General features: G+C 38.5%; 1 protein-coding gene across 10 annotated transcripts in view; it reads left to right on the forward strand.

Moving 5' to 3' along the window:
- The window catches only part of dip2a (disco-interacting protein 2 homolog A), a 92,124-nt gene that overhangs the window by 60,064 nt on the left and 11,284 nt on the right, over positions 1-20,776 (forward strand). For 3 of the 10 annotated variants that reach the window (XM_028023168.1, XM_028023172.1, XM_028023169.1), the window contains exons 4-20: positions 28-147; positions 3,361-3,624; positions 6,278-6,415; positions 8,041-8,082; positions 11,124-11,243; positions 13,676-13,873; positions 13,991-14,082; positions 14,836-14,946; positions 16,373-16,496; positions 16,587-16,696; positions 16,887-16,989; positions 17,641-17,705; positions 18,798-18,891; positions 19,185-19,304; positions 19,390-19,504; positions 20,165-20,304; positions 20,575-20,711. In XM_028023168.1, the coding sequence (XP_027878969.1) occupies positions 28-147; positions 3,361-3,624; positions 6,278-6,415; positions 8,041-8,082; positions 11,124-11,243; positions 13,676-13,873; positions 13,991-14,082; positions 14,836-14,946; positions 16,373-16,496; positions 16,587-16,696; positions 16,887-16,989; positions 17,641-17,705; positions 18,798-18,891; positions 19,185-19,304; positions 19,390-19,504; positions 20,165-20,304; positions 20,575-20,711 (2,093 nt within the window). The remainder of the gene's footprint in view (positions 1-27; positions 148-3,360; positions 3,625-6,277; positions 6,416-8,040; positions 8,083-11,123; positions 11,244-13,675; positions 13,874-13,990; positions 14,083-14,835; positions 14,947-16,372; positions 16,497-16,586; positions 16,697-16,886; positions 16,990-17,640; positions 17,706-18,797; positions 18,892-19,184; positions 19,305-19,389; positions 19,505-20,164; positions 20,305-20,574; positions 20,712-20,776) is intronic. The other 7 variants (XM_028023173.1, XM_028023174.1, XM_028023175.1 and 4 more) reach the window with 4 other exon arrangements.

A 20,776-nucleotide genomic window follows, 5' to 3' on the forward strand; every position in this document is an offset into this window, starting at 1 on the left:
TCACCTAAAACAAACACCTTTCCGTAGATCTGCACACAGAGGCCGTCCAAGCTGCTTTGGCAAAGTACAAAGAGAGAAAAATGCCAATGCCCTCGAAGAGACGATCTGTGTTAGTTCAGTCTTCAGTCGAGGCGTGCACCCCACCTGGTGAGTCTCTTTCTCCACCTTCACCTGAGCTAAAGCGAACTCCTCATGTTTGAGATCCATTTTTCTCACTGGAGCTTCGTCAATCCCATGAGCACTGAAGTGTGGGATGGTGACCCTGATTTGCTCTAGTGATTAATAAAGATGTTGCTAAGCATTTGCCTCTGGAAAGAAAGTGTGTAGTTTGATGAATGTGTTCATTCTTTGTGACTACAAAGGACTCAGTTCTTGACGTCGTGTTCCCAGGCCGACCTTCCCACATGTGCCGCATCATGGAGGCGTTATCAGATTTTTAACTTAGTCTCTCAATGTCGACCTTTTGCCTGCTTTTATAACTGTTTGTATTGTGTGGGCCAGTTCATTTGAGTTTTAGATATTTTATTTCCTTTTTACATCTTTCTGCTTTCAAGGCCCCGCTTGACGCTTTCATATTTCTTTTAATTCTTCAGTGGATAATTTGTGTTTGATTTGTTAACAATGTCTCAAACGCTGCTGTGCCTTTTATTATTGGTGTATGGGTGGAAGGAGAGAGGGAGAGCTGGAGCCTCAAGGCTTAACTTAAAAGAGAGGACATAACAGAGGAGCAACTAACCAGATGAAGATCTTCAACAGTGAAAAGAAAGAGTGAATGTCTTCAAAGATTCTTCAACTCTGGTTGAAGAATCCGATTTCCAATACAATTCCAGTTCCAGCATGTTCTGTGGTAAAAGAGGTTTTAAGCTCACATGGATAAAACTGAGCAGTTTTGCTGTACTCTCCACAACCTTCCTGTTATCTGCTTTATGTCAGCCTCTCTCTCTCTCTCTCTCACAGCAGGAATAGACAGCTGACATGTCTTGAGATTTTGCAATTGGCCGCAGTTTATTCTTTGAAAAGCTTTAATGAACTATTATTTCAGCTCTATGGCAGGAATTTCCAAAATATTACAATTTATTGAAATAATCTTTGTTCAATAATCTTTGTTCTTTGTGAACAGTGAAAGTATAAGAAACAGACAGATGAACATAAAAGATTGAATGTGTTTGATTTACTTATAGTATAATTTGAGGTTCACAAAAAACATTAGAAAGCTCTCTAATGGGTCACCTGCTGTTTGATAGATAAATATTGTAAATATTTGAGCCCAAATCAATTTTCTCCTCAGTATATTTCTGACTACATACTGCTGTTGCTTCATTGTGCTGCTGTCTAGCAGCATAACCTTCTACAGTGACTCTTTAGAGAAATTTGGATAATTTCAGTTTCTACATCATTTAATTTCCTGTTGGGATGAATTAAGTATTTTTGAATATCATTTGAAATTAATGTCTTTTTTATATTCAATAGCTACACCACTCCTAACACTAGTTGGAAAAATAGTCGTGCAGATTATATGCATTTCTTGTATATTTAACCAGGTGCATTCAGCTTAAGAAAAATTAAAATGATCATTATAAGAAAATTGAATGTTAATACTTGCACATACATAGTTTCAGTGTTGGTCCCATTTTCTTCAGGTTATGAAGAAGTGCTTTCTCTGGCATTGTTTACCAGTAGATAGGCGTTTTACTATTTTGCTGTTTGCGGGAAGACATATACCACTGGCGCAATAACTGAGGTCTCAGTTATAGTCTGTTTTACCTCCTTTTTTATTGTATGTACTTATGACTGCTTCTACAACCCTGTCTACCTGACCCAGACACTTTCTCTCTGCACATAATGTTGTCTCCTGGTGATATATATGCCTTCTTCCTTCAGCCTCCCTATTTCTACTTTAAATTTATTCCCTGACCCTCTCCTTCCCTCCCTCGCTCGTCTAACTGTGTCAAAGTTACTGGAGAGTGAGAGAGCAGAGACAGGCAGAGGGATAACAAACAGAATCATAAATGTGAGATAACCCACATGAGCCCTGCGATGGTGCAGACATTAAATTGGTTCATTTTAATTCCACCTCCTCCGTCCCTCTTCTGACAGCCTCGACAAAACCAAATATCAGCTTAAAGCGGGCAGCAGCAGTTTTTAATAGTGTCTCAGCTGGTGGACTTGTCTTGTTAATATATTCTGTGGGTGATTAGAAAGAATAATCATCTGAAGACTTTTTAGGAGAAGAAATATCCATCAGGCATGTGCTGATCACACACAGGGTCGAAATCCATCTTCTAAATCCTTCTGTTTTCTTAATGCCTGTTTCTCGCTCTCTGTGGGTAGTGTTTGTAATTCATTAATGCTTTGTTATGCACAGCAGGTTGAAAATCTTTCATCTAATATTTTAAGATGTTTGAAGGATTTTTGTATTTGTCTTTAAAACCTGCACCTTTTTCACACTGAAAGAGGAATGGCTGGAAAAACTCTAGCTTTTCCTTTAAATTTGTTTAAAATCTTTATTTTCCCTACTGCTTAATCCTCTTGTTGAACTCGTGTCTGCAGAACATCAATCAAAAGAAGCACTTCTGTTTTTCAATCTATGTGAACCTATTTGAAGCAGAGACGTGTTTGGAAGATGAAAATGAATGTATTCATTCTGAATTATCCTGATGTTTCTTTGAAGGTTTTCCTGTGTATTTTTGATGAGACCAACTGTTCACTGTAGCTTCTAAACAGAGAAACTGGCTTTGATTTAACACAACTTATGTTTTTTTTAGGCTGAACTTATATGCCCTCATGTATTTTGTTCATAAATGTATTCTATATCAAAATAGTATTGAATTGTTCTTCCAGATTTTTCAATAAGGAAATCAACCCATACCTAGACACTTGTTTTTTGTGTTAGTTCATCTGAAGAGAGGACCAGGAATGGTGTGACAAGTGTTGGTTTTAAAACAAACAGAATGGGGTCATGAACCGCACTGATCTGTGCCATACCGCTCAGTGGAAACAAGGTGTTATGTGAAACACCTTCCTGATATCGAACACGAGTTGTCTTTACTCAGTGACAACATTCACACCAAAGACTGTTATCAGGACCTGGCATTGCTCTCAAACAGGAAAAAGATTATTCTTAAATTTGGTCTTTTGAAATTAGTGACCTTTACTTACTGTGACTTCTACCCTCTGCACTACACAGAGACCCAGTAAATCAAATATTTTGGTATTTTTATAAACTTTTAACTGAAAATAATTAGATTCCTGCAAAAAACCAGTTGGCATCCTATTTCATCTTCCTTCATTTTCCCCTAGTGACTGCATGGATGGTGTTTTTTTTTTTTTTTCCTCCTCTTCTGACTCGGTTCTACACAGACACCTCCTCAGCGTCAGAAGATGAGGGCTCGCTGCGACGGCAGGGACGCCTAGCCACATCCACGCCCTATCAGGGTCACAGTCACCCAGCAGTCGAGCACTGGTTCAACCGGGTCATCCAGGGCTCGTCCACCTCCTCCTCAGCCTCATCCACCTCATCCCACCCAGGAGGCAGATCTGTCACCAACAGCGCCACTCACGCTGCCCTCAACGCCAACGCCACTGCGACCGCACTAGCAGACCTCATGGCACACACCCAGCTAGGTCAGTCTCATATCTCAGTGTTTATTTTTGCAGATGTAGCGATACACACACACAGTGATTTGCAGAGTATTGCTTGAACCATGACACATTCAAATTTCAGTGTGTTTTACTCAAAGCAATGTGTAACACAAAGCAATGTTTACACAACGGAGACCAAACATTTCTGCCCATTCTTCTTTGCAAAATAGCTTGAGGTCAGTCAGATTGAGATTGTGATAATCCATCTTCAAGAATTTCAGTTAGATTTTATTCTGGACTTCAACTAGGCCACAAAACCCATGCTACTGTAAGTCTGAGTGGATTTTTATGTTTGCTGTCCTGCTGGAATGATGCTACCACTGTGATTCACCATAAAATCTGTGTTTTCACCACACACATGTTTAGTATGTAGGTCAGAAAGTTGTGAGGGTTGCCTGCTTCCAAAAATCCAAATAAAACACACGGAAGTTTGTGGTTGTAGCCTGAATATAGGAAGGAATATTCATAAGCAAAGCAATGAATGCACAATTGGACCTTTTCTTGTCCCCATTTGGTGTTTTCAGTCGATGTTTTTTGGGTTGGTCAGCACTTTTTAAAAACATGTGAAAGGTAAAATCTTCATGTTGAGTTTTTGTGCAACAAATGGAGTCAGTGATGGGCTTTAATCAGATTTTTCAAATTAGTGGCCACTGTCTAACTGTTAATCATGTGAAGAAGCTCTCTGTCGTATCACAGCCAAATCTAAATCTGCTTGTTCTGGTTGCCATAACAGTTATTTCATGAGATTCACTATATTTATCACTATCAGTGTTTCATCACGATCTGGTTTCTTCTGATCTCATCTGTGTGTTTGATGGTGTGATTCTGTGCTTGGTCATATTCTATCAAGATAGAGCTGTCCTCTCCTTCTCAAGGTTGCTGTTGTCACAAAGTAGCCAGAGTGACTGCTGCTGTTAGAAGCTGTAAATAAATTTCCAATGTTAGCATGCTCCTTCTCCCCCCTTAAATACTCAGTGTGTGTATCACTCACCTTTCCAGGAGGCACTTACTGTTGATATACCATCATACGAAGGCAGCAGCTGAAGGTTGTGTGGATGGAAATGTACAAGAAACAGGATTTGTGGGTTTTAAGGCACATCTTTCAAGAGAAATGCTGATGATGCAGTTGTTTTGAACTCATAACCATTGAGACACACCATCAATTTATTTTCATCCTTATTTTATTACGCCACAACACTTGAAAAAAATATGTTTAATACCTCAGTTCAACCTCAAAACCTTCATTATTTTGTTTTTGTCAAGCCATTTTATTTTGACCTAATTTGACTAAATTTTTTAGCTATTTTTCCTGACAAGACCGCAAGTTATGTGATTTTTGTGCTGTGGTTGGCCACACATACATTTAACAGCTGGAGATTTTTTTTTCTGGATACCCCTCACAGAGCCAGAAATATGTAGAAGAGACAGAACAAGAGTCTAATTCCACACTTTGGAAACATGCTTCATTTTAATCAAAAATACTAGGCTCATGACTACTTTTCTAAGTGGAAATATAGGTCAGCAGATAAAAGCATTAAGCTGTGACTTATTAGCATGCACTTTTGCTACAGTAAATAGTTCTAAAGATTTGCTGCTATGTTTGGATGTTGTCTCTTCCCTCCTCATCTTCCAACACATTTTTCTCTGCGGTCTGGTGGAAAATACCAACAAGATGCCTGGAGCCAATCCCGCAGCCACGTGTATTCCCACATGCCACCCCTGTGGATCATCTCTAAGATGTTTCAGGACTGCTGTGCATATGTGGGGGAAAAATAGTTTTAAAGATGTAGCACTTACACAGGGATTTGGAACCAGATTACAAACGATATATTTAAATGCCCTAGTCTCTACTAATTATTAACATTTTCTAAAAACAGTAGCAATTAGTTGTATTAATTATTTTAAATAGATAATATTGGGTTCATATGTTGAACTAAAAGTATGTCGATGTTAACCAACTTGCAAAACTTATTGGAATTTCTTAACTAGCAATAAGTTAGGGCTATAATAATGTCCACAGACATGTGATTTTAGGTATTTCTTCCCACTATTTATACCTGGCAGGGAAATGTTAATAAAATAAATCAAATCAAATCAAATGTGAAGTCTGTGTTAGAACTAAACTAATTGTCCCAAACCTTTATTTAATTTTAATGCAAATGCATCACAAAACATGCTGTTGATCTGTTTGCAGCTCAAAAACAAAACAGTTTTATGTTTTGATGCCTTTAGTTAATGCATAAAAAGGTTTTTCAAGATTTGATGAAGGAAAAATTGGCCTATTTATATCTCTGACTGACAGCTTGGTGCATCGCAAATCACCAAGACAAAGAGTTTGTTCAGAAATGGAGTTTCTTTGTTGAGCGAATGTTAAACTTTAATATGTTAAAAAGAGTCATTTGAACATTGAATGTTCATGTTCTTTGTTTTCTGATCAGCCTAAATGTTCAGCTAAACAATCCTTCAATAAAGCTGTCATCCTCTCCTGATCTTCTGTGGAGTCGCATCTTAAAATGAATCATCATTACACCCTCTAGGTTCTGTCAAAACACAATTATGTCAGGACAGAGTGTTTCATAATGACAGCCCAAAGTACAAGCTGACCTTTTAACCCCAGACAACCCACTCATCACAGATAACCACTCAGCACCCCCCGACGTGACGGGGTTGTCCGAGCGCTCCTCGATTCACCTGGAGCGGCCCCAGGTGGGCTCGGTCCGAGGCATTTCCCGCAGCTACAACCACCATGCCAGCATGATGGAGACCGCAGATGGTGAGTTTCCTCCTCCTCAGCCTCACTCGCACACACAGAGCATCTCCTCCCTGCTGTCTGTCCCTCTGTCCAGCCCTCCATCCGTCGGCTTTTCTGACAGGCACAACTGACCCCGCTAGCTGACCCTCTCACTGTGTCATGGTAACAGCCTCTCCAACCCCTCTGGAAAAGTCACAGCAATTTTATCTGCAAATATTCTTACTAATAACTCAGCAGAGATAATTATGATTATTAGAGGAAGGGAATAATTTCTTTTTAAACAGACAATTAAGGGATTTTGAGCAAAATCTTTGTCAATCGAAACTGAGTCAGTGCTTTAAATAGAAAATTATAACTTGATACAAAAGTAGCTAATTATTCGTGTTAGTGTTGTATGTACTAATCACTGTTCATGTGCTTCTTTTGATGTGCTGATTTGTTTAGCTTTTCCAAAACAAATTTTGCAAAAGCATTCATACATACATTCATATTTCTACATTTGGTCACATTTTATTATCATTTTTTGTACAGCACTTTGGTGCAGTTTTAAACCCTTTTTTTAAGTGCTATGTAGTGCATTCAATATTGTTTTATGTGATAGACAAACACACAGTAGAGTGTAATTGTGAAGTGAAAAGAAGTAAAGGATACTGATTTTCTGATCATATTCATATTTTTGTGGTTCAAAAACTGAAAAGTGTGGCATGCATTCAGACCCCCTGAGTCATTGTTTTATAGAGCCACTTTTTCCTGCAGTTACAACTACAGTATATTTGTAGTAAGTCTGTACCGACCAGCTTTGCTAATCTAGAGACTGAATTTTTGCTCATTCTTCTTTGCAGTCAGATTGGACGGAGGACATCTGTTCCAATGAAGTTTCACGTTTTGCTACATATTCCCAAGTGGATTTAGATTTAAAATTCTTGAAAACTATGATTTTTTTTCCCCACTTTGCAATTCTTCACTAATTTGTGATGGTCTATCATATTAGATCTCATGAAAAGGCATTAGTGTTGTGTTTGTAATTTGACAGTGTTAAAACACTCAAGGATTATTAACACTTTCTCAAAGCACTAGAAGGTATAACTCTGTTACAAACAGAGGATGGTGTCTGTCTGTGTAATGGATAAAAAATATATGTGTTTATTAGCAAGCAATATGCATAGTGCTATTGCAGTGTTTTTAGGATTCATATCAATAATATGTAACAAACTGTACCCGTCTTAAAAAAAGCAAGAAGAATTAAAGTAAAACAATGTTTTCTTCAGAAAATGACAACCCTGTCATATAGTAAAAATGGATCCATCATCCTCTTGTCATTCCTTTCTTCTTTCTGTTAGTCATTCATCAGCATTTTAATAACATGACAACCTAAAAACCACAGCACAGTCAGCAGAGTCTTACTGTACCAATGCAGACTATCTGCTAACGAATACTAAACATCACTTCACCCACCCGGTGCTCTGCAGTGAAGGTAGCTGTTCAATGAGTGCATTTATGAGATGTATAAATTGCCATGTTTTCTCCTTCTGTTGTTTGCTATCACAGTCTGACCTCTGCAAGGCAGCCAGTAGATTTCTCACACATTCAAGCACAGAAGCTTGGTAGGATTGTTTCACTGACATGTTGATATGTCTCTCCTCCAGGCTGTGAGTGGGGAGGTGACGGATCCCTGACTTTAAACAATGGTATTTATAATTGTTCCTCCAGTTCTGTGGCAGGCTGGTGTTTGAGCACTAAGTTGCTTGTGTATTTGTGCGTATGTGTGTGTGTGTTTTTGTGGTTCTGCCTTTGCCTCTGCTGTTAGGTTGCCGCTTTGCTTTGTAAAAGCTGAAGTGTGGAACATAGTGTGCTCGCTTGGCTGTGTTTTTAGCCTCGCCTAACCCAGCTGATTTCTGTAGAAGAAGACAGGGTAAACAAATGTAACTGGTCATCTGGCCTTGTGAATATTTAACATATTGGCATTCTGGTTTCTTCTCTCAAAGTGATAAAGCTCAGAGCCATCAGTCTATGTTTCTCCCTGCAATGTGTGACACCAGCCGGTTAGCCTGTAGCTCTGCAGATGCTTCAGCGATGGCTGCTGTCAGTCACTGCTTCCATTTTAAAACTCATTCATTAGCCACACATTGAGTTCAATCTTTCTGCACCCCTAGTTAGGGTTTGTAACAAGTCAAACCAAACAAATGTAAATAAATGTTTTATTGCAGTAGAACAATTTGAAACTGAAAATGTATTCAGTGGGAAAATGAAATAAAACAAATTATAAAAATGTTATATGTGGCACAATTATTGGTAACCAAGCATTTTCTTTTCAATTATACTTTAACTTTTAAGTTGACTTTCTAGGAATGTCTTACTTATCAGTAGCTTTCAGTGGTTCTTTGGTTTAAATATGACATCTGACCAGTTTCTATTGGATGAGGACCCATATTTATGTTTCTACTACACACAGTGAGCAGGATGGCAAGGGATGTAAGTAAAATATTTGCAGCTGTCCTTCACAGAAAGGCATTAAAGAACATCCTCTTTGGATCACCAAGTCTCCTCCAGGTGCTGTCTGCATGTCAAATGGTTGTTTGGGAGTGAAACCTTTTTTATCCTACCATGCCAAATGTAAACATGTGGAGCTTTCTTAATTCTACTGGAAGCATTTGTTTTAGACATATGAGACTTATGGTGCGTCATCTTTATACTCAGAAATTTGATTTTTCAGTTGTCAGTCATAAGTAAAGCTTCTAGAAGTTAAAATGCTGACTAAGAAAGTCTCTGAGCGGTCTCTGGTTCTGGATCCAATGTGGGTCTTATGGATTTAATAACGTAGTGAAAATTGCAGGTATAAACTGTTTATTAGCACTTTTGACAGTTTGTCTATTTAAACAAGTGGTGAGTAGCACTCTTCAACTTCTAACACATACTACTGAGAGAAATGCTGTACATTGTTATGCCCAATCGGCCTATATTGCTGAATATGTTTAGCACCAAAACACATAGCATATCTTTCTGCTTTTCCAAGTTGCAACTAGAACAGGCTTAACTTGGGTGTGACGTCATTCAGAGATCAGAGCTCTGACTTACAATAAATGCTAAACAAATGGATTGGCCTGAAACAAGCTCTTTAGTCCAAATGTTTTAAGTACAGGTTTGTTTTTTATCTGTGTTCAGCTTTCTAGTAGAAAATACTAAAAACAGCGGTGAAATATTCAGCTATTTTATTAATTCATGCCCTTTAATTCATGGTTTCAATTGAAACCATAATAAACATCTCCAAATTGGAATGATACTGAATTTTAATTACAACCTGGGGTACTGTGGTTTTAGTATAATTATAATCAATGGCTGAAAATGGTCTACACATCAAATGCACCTACACAAATCAGACATCTTCAGTTTGAATATTCTGTGAAAACTAGAAAACCTAACTGCATCAACAAACATGGGGAAAATGAAACTATGTATTTATGAGCCATTTTTGTGTCAAAAGTGGTTGGAACAGTCTTGTGGCTCAGACCCGCAGACACGGTCAGGACCTTGAAATATTTCTGACAGATGGAAGTAACACATGTTGGTTTATTTGGGTTTGTTAGCAGTAAATGAAATATAGCAGAACACAGTTGTTATACCTTAAATGTATCTTTATTATACATTGGTTTATTAGTCTATGCAATAAAAAGTTTCTGTTGAAAGATGTCACATTTTTCTTTACTTTAAGCCAAAACCAGTCTTTGAGGCATAAATTACCAAAGTCATATACAGATTAATTATAGTGTTTTAATAGATGGGCCTTGGTTGGCTTTGATATTAGTGATCAGGGCTTATTAATTGGTGGGATTTATGTCCCGTGAGCATCGGGTCTTCCTAATTGGCCAATCAGGGGCTGCTGACCCCCACACATTAACTCCCAGTACATCTGTGCCCACATAAGGAGGCAGCATCTGTCTTACTCAGGGCTTTTATTATAAGATAGATGAAGCACGCTGTGTACAGCTGTGGCTTTCAGCTCCCTTGGCTGTCTGGAATGTCTAGCAAAGCCCCCCTTTTCATAATTTAAGGGTGAAATTAAATGGTGAATGTATTGTCCGATAAATCTAGTCTGAGACCAAGCAGTACTTGAAGAAAATCTAACAGGACATCAGTCCTCATTTGTATTCAGTCTGTTGTCTCTGTGCTTTGTCTGCTCTTACATTTGATTTTAAAGTGTTGTCATGTATACCTTATGAAAAGCATACATGTGTATTTATTTATGCACATTCAAACTAATGATCTACTGATTGTGATCTGCTTCAGTATGTGTGATAAGGACACCTTTATAGACATTTTAAAATTTACATGCCACAGAGAGGACATCTTTGTTGCTAGGCAGCAGGAGGTGGCGCGCTGTTTTTACTTTTTTTTTTTTTTGTGAGGTTTACTTGTATTTTTAGAGATTCTTGGCTGAATGTTTGACCTCCAGGTGTCGGTTCCTCTGTTTTGTTGTCATGCTGCAGTGTGACAGCTCATTGTCCTCTAAATTGCACCATACCACCAGGCTGACCTTTTCCCCTATCTATGCTCTTCTCATTGCTTCATCAATCTGCGCATCTACACATCCCACCACTGCAACATCCCTCCTTGTTTATGCATTTCATGCTTGTTTCCCGTTTCATGCTTGTTTCCCGTTCCCGTTCTGCTTTGCCTTGTTTATGTCTACCCTCGCTTCTTACCTCTCACTCCCTTCAAACTCATTTTATAGGTGTTCCTGTCAACAGTCGTGTCTCCAACAAAATCCAGCAGCTGCTCAATACATTAAAGAGACCAAAGCGTCCACCATTACGTGAATTCTTTGTTGATGACTTCGAGGAGCTTTTAGATGGTAAGATGACCTAAAAGTAATTGTTTTCGCTACTAACCAAATCTTGAGAAACTATTATTTCCAACCTATTAATTTGATTCTTGATCTTTAATTCAAACAGTTACCTCACTTAAGGTTTTTTTTTCCATTATGCTTCCCTGAAATTATATCCTTCAGATCTTATAGGAACACTTAATCTCCTGAACTGTTTGTTGTATCCATTCCCACTACCATTCAGAACCAATTACTCTTCGAAGCATGTTTCTCCTATAATTACTGCTTGCAGAAATACATAAAATGCATAACTAAATTAAAGAAAAAACTTGTACAGATCATACAAAAATGTAGCCAAAGTCATGAAAGAGTGATAATATTGTGTTTGTAACAAAAAAATTGGAACATTGGTGCATAAAACAATGTCCACAATGGACATAAATGTGGTGGGAGTAAATCAAAGCTCATGGAGTGAAGATTTATATTATGTTATTTCAAGTGAGGAGAGCGAAGTGATGACACATTCTGGCTTAGAGCAGTAGCTTGGAGAGCTAACAAACCAGCATCCTATGGTCTGATTTAAAAGCATTCGATTGTAAACCCAGTTAAACTGCAAATCAGCACAGAGGCTAGTGACAACTTGTTCCAAAAACTGTAATGTCTTAGCACTAAAACCCAGGTAGCATTCAAATAGACAAATTCTATTTCTGACCAAATTCTACTCTGATCTAAATAGGGATGCATAAGCACATTACTCTTAAAAACTGTCATCTAAATAACTGATATTTTGTAGTCAGACTGCAGCTGCCTTAAAACACACTCTTCTTCCCAGTAAAGTAGATTTTGCAGCTGAAGCTATTGTGGCAAAAACAGCATTAGGATCATCTATAAAGAGGGTATTAATTTAACACTCTCTGGACATCAGCAGATATTTAATATTGACTGAGAACACAAAAGGTAAAAAAACTGCTGTCAAAGAAAGCATATGGTTTTAGAAACCTTATGCTCACAAATAGCTCCTCTTGGTGGTCTGGCTGTTTACTCCCTGCTCGAGTTAAATAGTTGTGGCATGAACCATCTTGTGTCACCCTCCCTCAAGTTTGCATTGTTCTTTCCCTTAAATCCAAGATTTCAGTTATTTTTTAATTGTTTTTGTTGGCTGAGGAGGAATCCATCTGCTCCACCTGTTTACATCCACAGAGCTCTTTCACATTTCCTCCAGAGATTATCTTTTGTGCAAACTTCATTCTTTTTCTGTGTTGCCAATAATGGATCCATTCGACATATTCCTGTCAAGGAAAGAATTACTACTCTGGTTATCATTAGAGATTTCCAGACGGTGCCATTTCAGACCAAATGTTGTAGTGGCCTTCTGCTTTACTGGCTGTAATAAAAAGGCTCCTTTTGTTAAAATGTATGTGTATTCTTTGATAAAACAAGGGAGGTGGCTAATTGCGACTCATTTATGCTTACTTAAAATGTTTGTAGGTTTTTGGCTATGAAATATGATATATAATCTTTAAAAATATGAACTGCAGAACAGTTTAAAATCTGGAATTACTGAAATATAATGAAATATAATATAACAATCAAACAATTTGACAAGTTTGGCTTTCTGTCCTTCACAAAACTATATTTTCAGGTTCAGGATGGCAACAAAAGTACTACTATTCACAAATGTAGATTCTGGGGTAAATTTCTGTCTTATAAATCTGTTTTATAAGATAACAGGTTACAGGCTTAAGGATGACCTGGGAAAAGTACCCAGATTGCTGGAAAAGGTTTCTGAAGCAGTCATACCTTAAGAATCTCAAAATTGAGCACTTTCAGGTTTTTGACTTTATTTGCAGTTGAGATCACTCAGCATGAAGGATTTATTAGGCAAGAAATGAGTGAACACAGATGACCAGCCCAGTCCATCTATTTCCTACATTCCTGGCATGGTGCTTTGGGTGGTCCTCTGCCACCTTGAGCAAACATTGTCTAGATGAAAATCTGTCTGGAGCAGCAACTCATCAGCAGATATTTGTAAGGGCTGGCTGGTTCTGGCACAGATGGTGTGGTGATCTGCTTACTGTGAACAGAAAAACACACAGAGGTAAAACTGCAGCAGACTGAACACATTTTATTCCAAACAAAATCGTTTTATTTGGCAAGAGTCTTCACCTGCAAGCTCTGTTTAAAAGCTCTGACTTGCCAGTAAGATTGAATTTAACTGGTATTATTATTCCCCCCCAAGTAGTTAAAACCTTTGAAAGGTAAAAAAAAAAACATGGTTGTGAAAACTTCTTATCCTCCATTTCCTTCACACGTTGTTGTTTAATCCCATCTGTTTCTGTGTCACTTTCTCCTAACATGGTTGTTAGATTTGAAAACAGCTCAGGGCCTAGTTCTGCTCTGATACTCAGAATACCCACTAATCCACCCTCTCAGAAAGATGCTCTTTCCTCTGTTTTTAGTCCAGCAGCCAGATCCCAACCAGCCCAGGCCAGAGGGCCAGCAGATGAGCCCCCTGGAGGGAGAGCCTCTCGGGGTGGTCACCAACTGGCCTCCTTCTCTGCCAGCAGCCCTGCAAAGGTGGGGCACCACTCATCCAAAGAGCCCCTGTCTGACAGCACTCGACAACGCCGGCAAGCCCGTCTACACACTCACCTATGGTAGGCATAATCCTGTGGAGAACGAGCCCAGCAGTGGAGCAAAGAATATAAAACTGTTATCAGCTCTTATGAAATTATGCTTTGCATGTATTTGATGGTGTGCATTAATTTGTGCAGGTAAACTTTGGACCCGCAGTCAGAAACTGGCCTACACTTTGCTAAACAAGCTGAGCAGCAGAAATGAACCTTTGCTAATGCCTGGAGACAGAGTAAGTCATGAGATCCAGCTGTGTGCTCATTTCTGAAAAGATGCAAAGCTATTTATCCAATCACATCCACTTGAAATAACTAATGTATTTGATGAGCATGAAATGCTCAAAATGCCATGGGTAATCTTTGGAGCCAGAGAATCATTTAAACATTTCAGAATCTATAAAACTCCAAAGTGAGTGTACTGTTGGAAAGATAGCATTTCTGGGGTTTATGCAGGAATAGATGCCAAACCTCACATAAACATTGGTTTGGTGTTTCTTCTATTTCCAATCTTTGTGTTTAACTAAGCACATCGACTGCCAACTAAAACCTAATATTTATCATAGCTTTATGATGTTAGCTATTTCTCAGGGAGAGAAAACAAGTCATTTTCTTAAACTGATACAATACAGATGAAATGTCAGTGCTTTACAGTGCCTTGCAAAAGTATTCACACCCCTTTAACTTTCTCACATTTTATGATCACAGCCACAAACCTGAGCAGGTGACTGACCAAGGCAAAGTAATTCATGAATGTTACGTGGAAAAAAAAGCTATACGTGTTTTTTTGAAATACAAATTTAAAAGTGCTGCATTTGTGCTGGTCTGTCTAACAAATTTACAGTAAATAAATTGAGATTTATGACTGTAATGTGACAGACCTTGTACACTGTGAATACATTTGAAAGGCACTGTGGTACTGTTGATCAGTTGTATACTCAAGCCCTAATCTTTCCATGTTTTCAACCTCTTCTTTGCCTCTCCACCAGGTTGCGCTCGTTTTCCCCAACAATGACCCCGTGATGTTCATGGTAGCCTTCTATGGCTGCCTCCTGGCAGAGCTGGTACCTGTGCCTATTGAAGTCCCGCTGACCAGAAAGGTAAAGCGAAATACAAACAACACCTCTTCAGTTTGTGTATTTACAAATCAGCACTGACCCCTGCTGGACATGAATAAGCTCAGATCTGCACTGCTCTGCAGTTACAGTATTTGACGGGAATCATTTCTATTTTATTTGGTTATTAAAGACGGCTAAAGAGCATGTAGTTTATAGTTATGTGTCATTATCTCACCACAGCAGCAGCGCAGTGTCTGACATGTTTGCTTACAGATCGCCATAATGCGATGCCACTTCAGCGCACTCATCAGCACATACCTTGCTAAATTCATCCACATTAGCTACGCTGGGTGAATAGTAATTGATGTTCTTGATTGCCTTTATGAGCATGCTGTTGGCACACACTGTGCTGTAATCAATAAAAGGTGCGTGGGGTGAAAAGAAGAGTGATTATAGTCAAAATATTAGATCACGAGCCAACTGTTCTCAGGAGTCAAAACCTCATTGGCTCGTTTTGACAACACCGATCACTCTTCCTCCTCTCTTTGTTTCCCTCAGTCATTTCTCTCTTTGTGATTATTATCTTGCACTGTCTCTCTTTTCTTCTATTTTCCTTCTCTTCCTTGGTCTCCCTCTTCTTTACCTCCTCTGAGCTGTGCAGTTTTCCCAGCATGACTCTTGCGCTAAGATAATTTGCAGATCTAATATGTGTGTTAAATCAGGGGCTTTGTTTTTCTTTTTTTATAGCGGTTGGCTGTCACTCAGTTTTCTTCCTTCCCTACATTCAGGAACATTCAGCGTTCTAATTAATGCATGCAATGTTGTGTAACAGTATTCATAATCTTTGAACCTTTTATTTTTTTTTTGCCACAAATTTTAATGTGTTGTTGGGTGATTGTTTGATGGACCAACACAAAGGGGGAAGGACAAGAGTGGGTTGCATTTGTACTCAGACAGCCTGAGTCAATACTCTAGATGTAGCAGCATGGTACTTTACAATTAGAACTGCAGATCTTCTGCAGTTTTCTCTACTAACTTTGCAAAACTTTTTCTCATTCTTTGCAAAATAAAAGCTCGGTGAAATTAGCTTTCTGAATGAATGTGTTTTTTTGGATTTTACGATTCTGGTTGTTTACTCATGTTCTCTAAGAAAATCTGGGACCTTCATAAACAGCTGCATTTATACTAATATCAAATTACAAACAGTTTATGGTAGTACTGTAAAGGGGGCTCATGATTACTGCACACCACTTTTTGCTTTTATTATTTGCATTTGTTTATTTTTGTTACTTTTTCCAATTATTATTTTGTGTTGGCCCGTCACATAAAATCCCATTAAAATGCATCAAAATTGTTAAAATGTGCTTTATTTTGTGAAAATTTGGGCTGCATTGACTGTTTTAATATTTTATTGTTAGGATAGCCAAAGCTTTTCTATTAGAAACCAACTCTCACTTTGCTATCCCAGGATGCAGGCAGTCAGCAGATTGGCTTTCTGTTGGGCAGCTGCGGGGTCACGCTGGCACTGACCACTGATGCTTGTCAGAAAGGCCTGCCCAAAGCACAAACAGGGGAGGTTGTCACTTTCAAAGGTTCGACTTTAGTTTGTTTTTGTTTCTACTTGCTTTGCGACGTTAGTTTCGTTTTTGCTGGAAAGGATTTTTGTGTCTCCGTCTCTGCAGGCTGGCCACGGCTGCTTTGGTTCGTGACAGATGGGAAGCATGTTGTGAAGCCTCCAAAAGACTGGCACCCGCCAGTACGGGAAGCCAGCAATGACATCGCTTATATAGAAGTAAGTGCAGTGTAACAACATAATGCAATAATTGCATTATTAAAAAAGATGTTTTATGTGTCATTTTACAAATTTAGTATACTATTTACATTTTCAAATTTTTCTACTAGTTGAAATTGTTAAGCAGCCATGCTTTTTACATTTCAACACATTTCTATTCATCTATTTTTCTTTTGCTTCCTCAATTCAGTATAAAACAAGCAAAGAGGGAAGCACCATGGGAATAACTGTGTCCCATTCAACCATGCTGGCTCACTGTCAGGCCCTCACACAGGCCTGCGGCTACACAGAAGGTGGGAAGGACTCTGCTTACGATGAGTTATTGGTCCTTTATCATTTATTCATTACTGTAACATGGATATTTTAGGAGAAGAGACAAGTATGCCTACAACGAGCTTAAGTAATTCTGATTATGTTGAAGGTAAATATTGTGAAAAATAAATTACTGTTGGAAGGGAATTGGCTGTGACTGCTCTACTTTTCCTTAAAGACACAGCAGGTCAGGTATAACAGATTATCTTCACTGAATACATATCTCATTATATATTTGGTGTCATAAAACTCCTCCTTTCACATTCAGCAGCTCACATACTCTCTGTGGTGTAATTACGGTTTGATTTATGCTGCTTTCAGCTGGTTGTGTTTCAGTCTGTCAGACCTGCATCAGGTCTGCTTGAAAAGAACAAGAACATAAAGCACTTCCTTTCTTCCAGTGTCCCAGTTTTGCTCTAAATAACTTCGAACTCCACTGGTTGCCTGAAGTCACTCTCCAGATTTGTTTCTAAAAGTTAATTTCCTTTGCTCGTTTGGCACTCTTCTTCTTCAATATTATTCTTTTTGTTTTTGAATGCAACTGAAGACTGAGCATGTTGGATGAAATGTTGCAAATATTGTTTATCCTCATAATTTAGACTCAGTTCTTTCTGATCTTTTTTGATTTATAGGTGAAACTATCACGAATGTTCTGGACTTTAAACGCGAAGCAGGATTATGGCATGGTGTCCTCACGGTAAGGTTTTCACCATGTCTTGTAAAGACATTAAAATAGGTATAGAGGTGCAGCCCAATAAATTGAAAAATCATCAAAAAGTTTATTTTTGCAATTCAAATCAAAAAGTGGAGCTCCTATATAGTTTCATTGAATACATATTGAAATAGTCCACATTTACTTCTGTCAGTTTTAATTATCATGATTACAGATAATACAAACCTAAATTTCAGTTTCCTAGAATACAAAATATTATATTAGACAAAAAAAAAAGAAGAAGAAGAATAATCAGAGGCATTATGTTATCATCAACCCAATCACATGAACGACTGCTGATTGTTCAGCTGACAGTAACTGTCGAGGTGCTACAGAGAAGAGTGAGAGGAGCTGAGAAGGTTATCAAAGTGTATCTAACCTCTGAGCTGCTGTAGGAAAAACATGAAACTACTGGGATGTTCAAAAGCGAATCCACCAGATTTTTATATAGCTCTCTGAGACAAGTTGTTAAATACAGCTTTATATTTGATCTGTTTTTGTTTTTACCTGTTAAATAAGTTTTTGCAGTCATTGTTGAGACCTGTTCAAATCAGACCTTTTTCACATTTAAAAGCTGTGATTTTAACACTTCTCTCCATGTTCATGTGTGAGTTAAAGCGTGGCTCAATAACCTGCTTCATTATTATTTGTTAAGTATCAGAAATAGTTCAGAATTAATAGTGTTAGTAGAAAAGTGAGAAAAGGAGCATGTTCTCAAATTGCTGATGAAACATGTGATATATTCACCCAACTGCCCTGGTAGATCCTCATCAGCATGCAAATGATGCAGGCTAATAGTCCTAAAGGAGAATACCGTCTTATCTCGTAGAAATCTGCTTCCTTTAACACTGACGCAGCTCTGACTGGTTTCAAACATGCAGGGTATATTAGGCACTACTTATAGTCGACTTGCTGTGACATATCCAGATTCCTTCTCTGACAAATCGCAATCACCAACACACAACTCTGCTGCTCTGAATAATAAAATCTGGTTTACAGTGACATCATGTTCAGTCATTTAGATGCATCTGGTACATGTGTTGTAGCTTATCTGATGCCTTTTTGCTCTCCTGGCAGAGCGTCATGAATCGGATGCACGTGATCAGCATTCCCTATTCCTTGATGAAAGTCAACCCTCTGTCCTGGATACAGAAGGTTCACATGTACAAAGGTGAGCAAATGATCTTCCTTAAAATGTGTCTTAATTCAGTTAAACTTATATAAAAAATAAACAGTTTCTGTGTGTCGTCTTACTGTTCTCCTCCCAATAATGAAGGATGAAAGGAAAACCTTCTATTGAGTTGAATAAAATTCCCCTCTGTGTGGTTTGACCTTTACTGAGTTACCTGTTGGCACCAGAGTCAGTACACACTGTCAGATTTCATGACATATGATTGGCTGTCAGGTTGGATGAAAGAGGAGCTTGCATCAGAGATTCTCTTTGTGTTTGCGTCCCCTGCGCAGCGCGGGTAGCGGTGGTGAAGTCGAGGGACATGCACTGGTCTCTGCTGGCCCAGAGAGACCAGAGAGACATCAGTCTGAGCTCACTACGGATGCTGATCGTGGCAGATGGAGCTAACCCATGTGAGTACATCTGACGTGTCTCAGAGGTCTACTAGGGATGTTTGGTTGTGTGTGCGTCAGACTGACTGTGCGTGTGTTACCATAGGGTCGATATCATCCTGCGACGCCTTCCTCAATGTGTTTCAGGCACGTGGGCTGCGACCTGAGGTGATCTGCCCATGTGCCTGCTCCTCAGAAGCAATGACTGTCGCCATCCGGAGGTGAATCTCTGCTACTACACATGATATAAATTAAACTGTGTGTCACCTACAGTATGTTATCAAGCTTACCTCTAATTAAGGTGAGAGACAAACTAAAGAAAGAAGCTTTTAATCAAGACACTAGTAATTTTTTACAATAAAAATCTTGTTGGAATTATTTTTGCTTAAGAGTCGTAGATTCTCAAATTTTCAAAAGCTCATCAAATTTATGAGTCGTGTATAAAAAATAAAAAAAACATATACCCTACGAACATTTTCCCATTTTGCCACATTACAACAAACGTCATTATTTTTCATTGAAATTTTATGTGACAACCCAACTCAAACTAGTTCAGAATCGGAAAATGAAAGAAAAAGAAAAATAGTAAAATTGTATAAACAAAGCAGGCTTAAGACATATCCACATCATACCTTAAAGACTTTTACGTCTAAAAAAGTGTAAAAATCATATATAATTTTTCTTTCACTTTACAAGAATGTATTTCTATGTGTAGTTCTGTTGCATAAAATCACAAAAGAAGAATTTCAAGCTTGATATTCTGATATAGGAAAGAGTGAAAAGGTTCAAAGGGAATACTTTTTTACAAGATAATGTGAATGAAAAAGAACTGCTTGCAGTTGTCTGGAACAACGGTGTGTGTGTGTTGGTATGTCCTACAGACCTCCAGAGATGGGTGTTCCTCCTCCAGGCAAAGCAGTGCTGTCCATGAGCGGACTGAGTCACGGTGTGATCCGAGTGGACACAGAGGAGAAACTCTCTGTCCTCACAGTCCAGGATGTGGGCCAGGTCATGCCTGGAGGTAAAGCCGGACACAGACAAATCATGATGAGAATTGTGCATCAAGAACAGATTGTTTGTACTTTGCTTTTTCTACATGTTGCAATATTGAGCTAAAATATTGTATAAATCTTGTTGGTGAACTAGCTGATTATTATTTTATAGGTTTGAGACATTTAGTCTAACATTAAAGACTTTGTTCTTTCATTGTCAGACTCATTGAGATTTGACACTTAAGGCTGAAACATGAAAACATTGTGTCCCTCATTCTGTTTCAATTTTCCATTCCTAGCTGTTGTTTGCGTGGTGCGAGTGGAGGGAACACCTTTTCTCTGTCAGACAGACGAGGTTGGAGAGATCTGCGTGAGCTCAGGCAGCTCTGGTTTGGCATACTACGGTCTCCCAGGCATGACCAAGAACATCTTTGAGGTAGGACAGATGCTTTTATGAATCCATATGAGTAAATAGATTACATCTAAAATGGTTCAAGAAAA

Source organism: Xiphophorus couchianus, chromosome 7, assembly GCF_001444195.1.
Source record: "Xiphophorus couchianus chromosome 7, X_couchianus-1.0, whole genome shotgun sequence".
Lineage (NCBI taxonomy): Eukaryota > Metazoa > Chordata > Actinopteri > Cyprinodontiformes > Poeciliidae > Xiphophorus > Xiphophorus couchianus.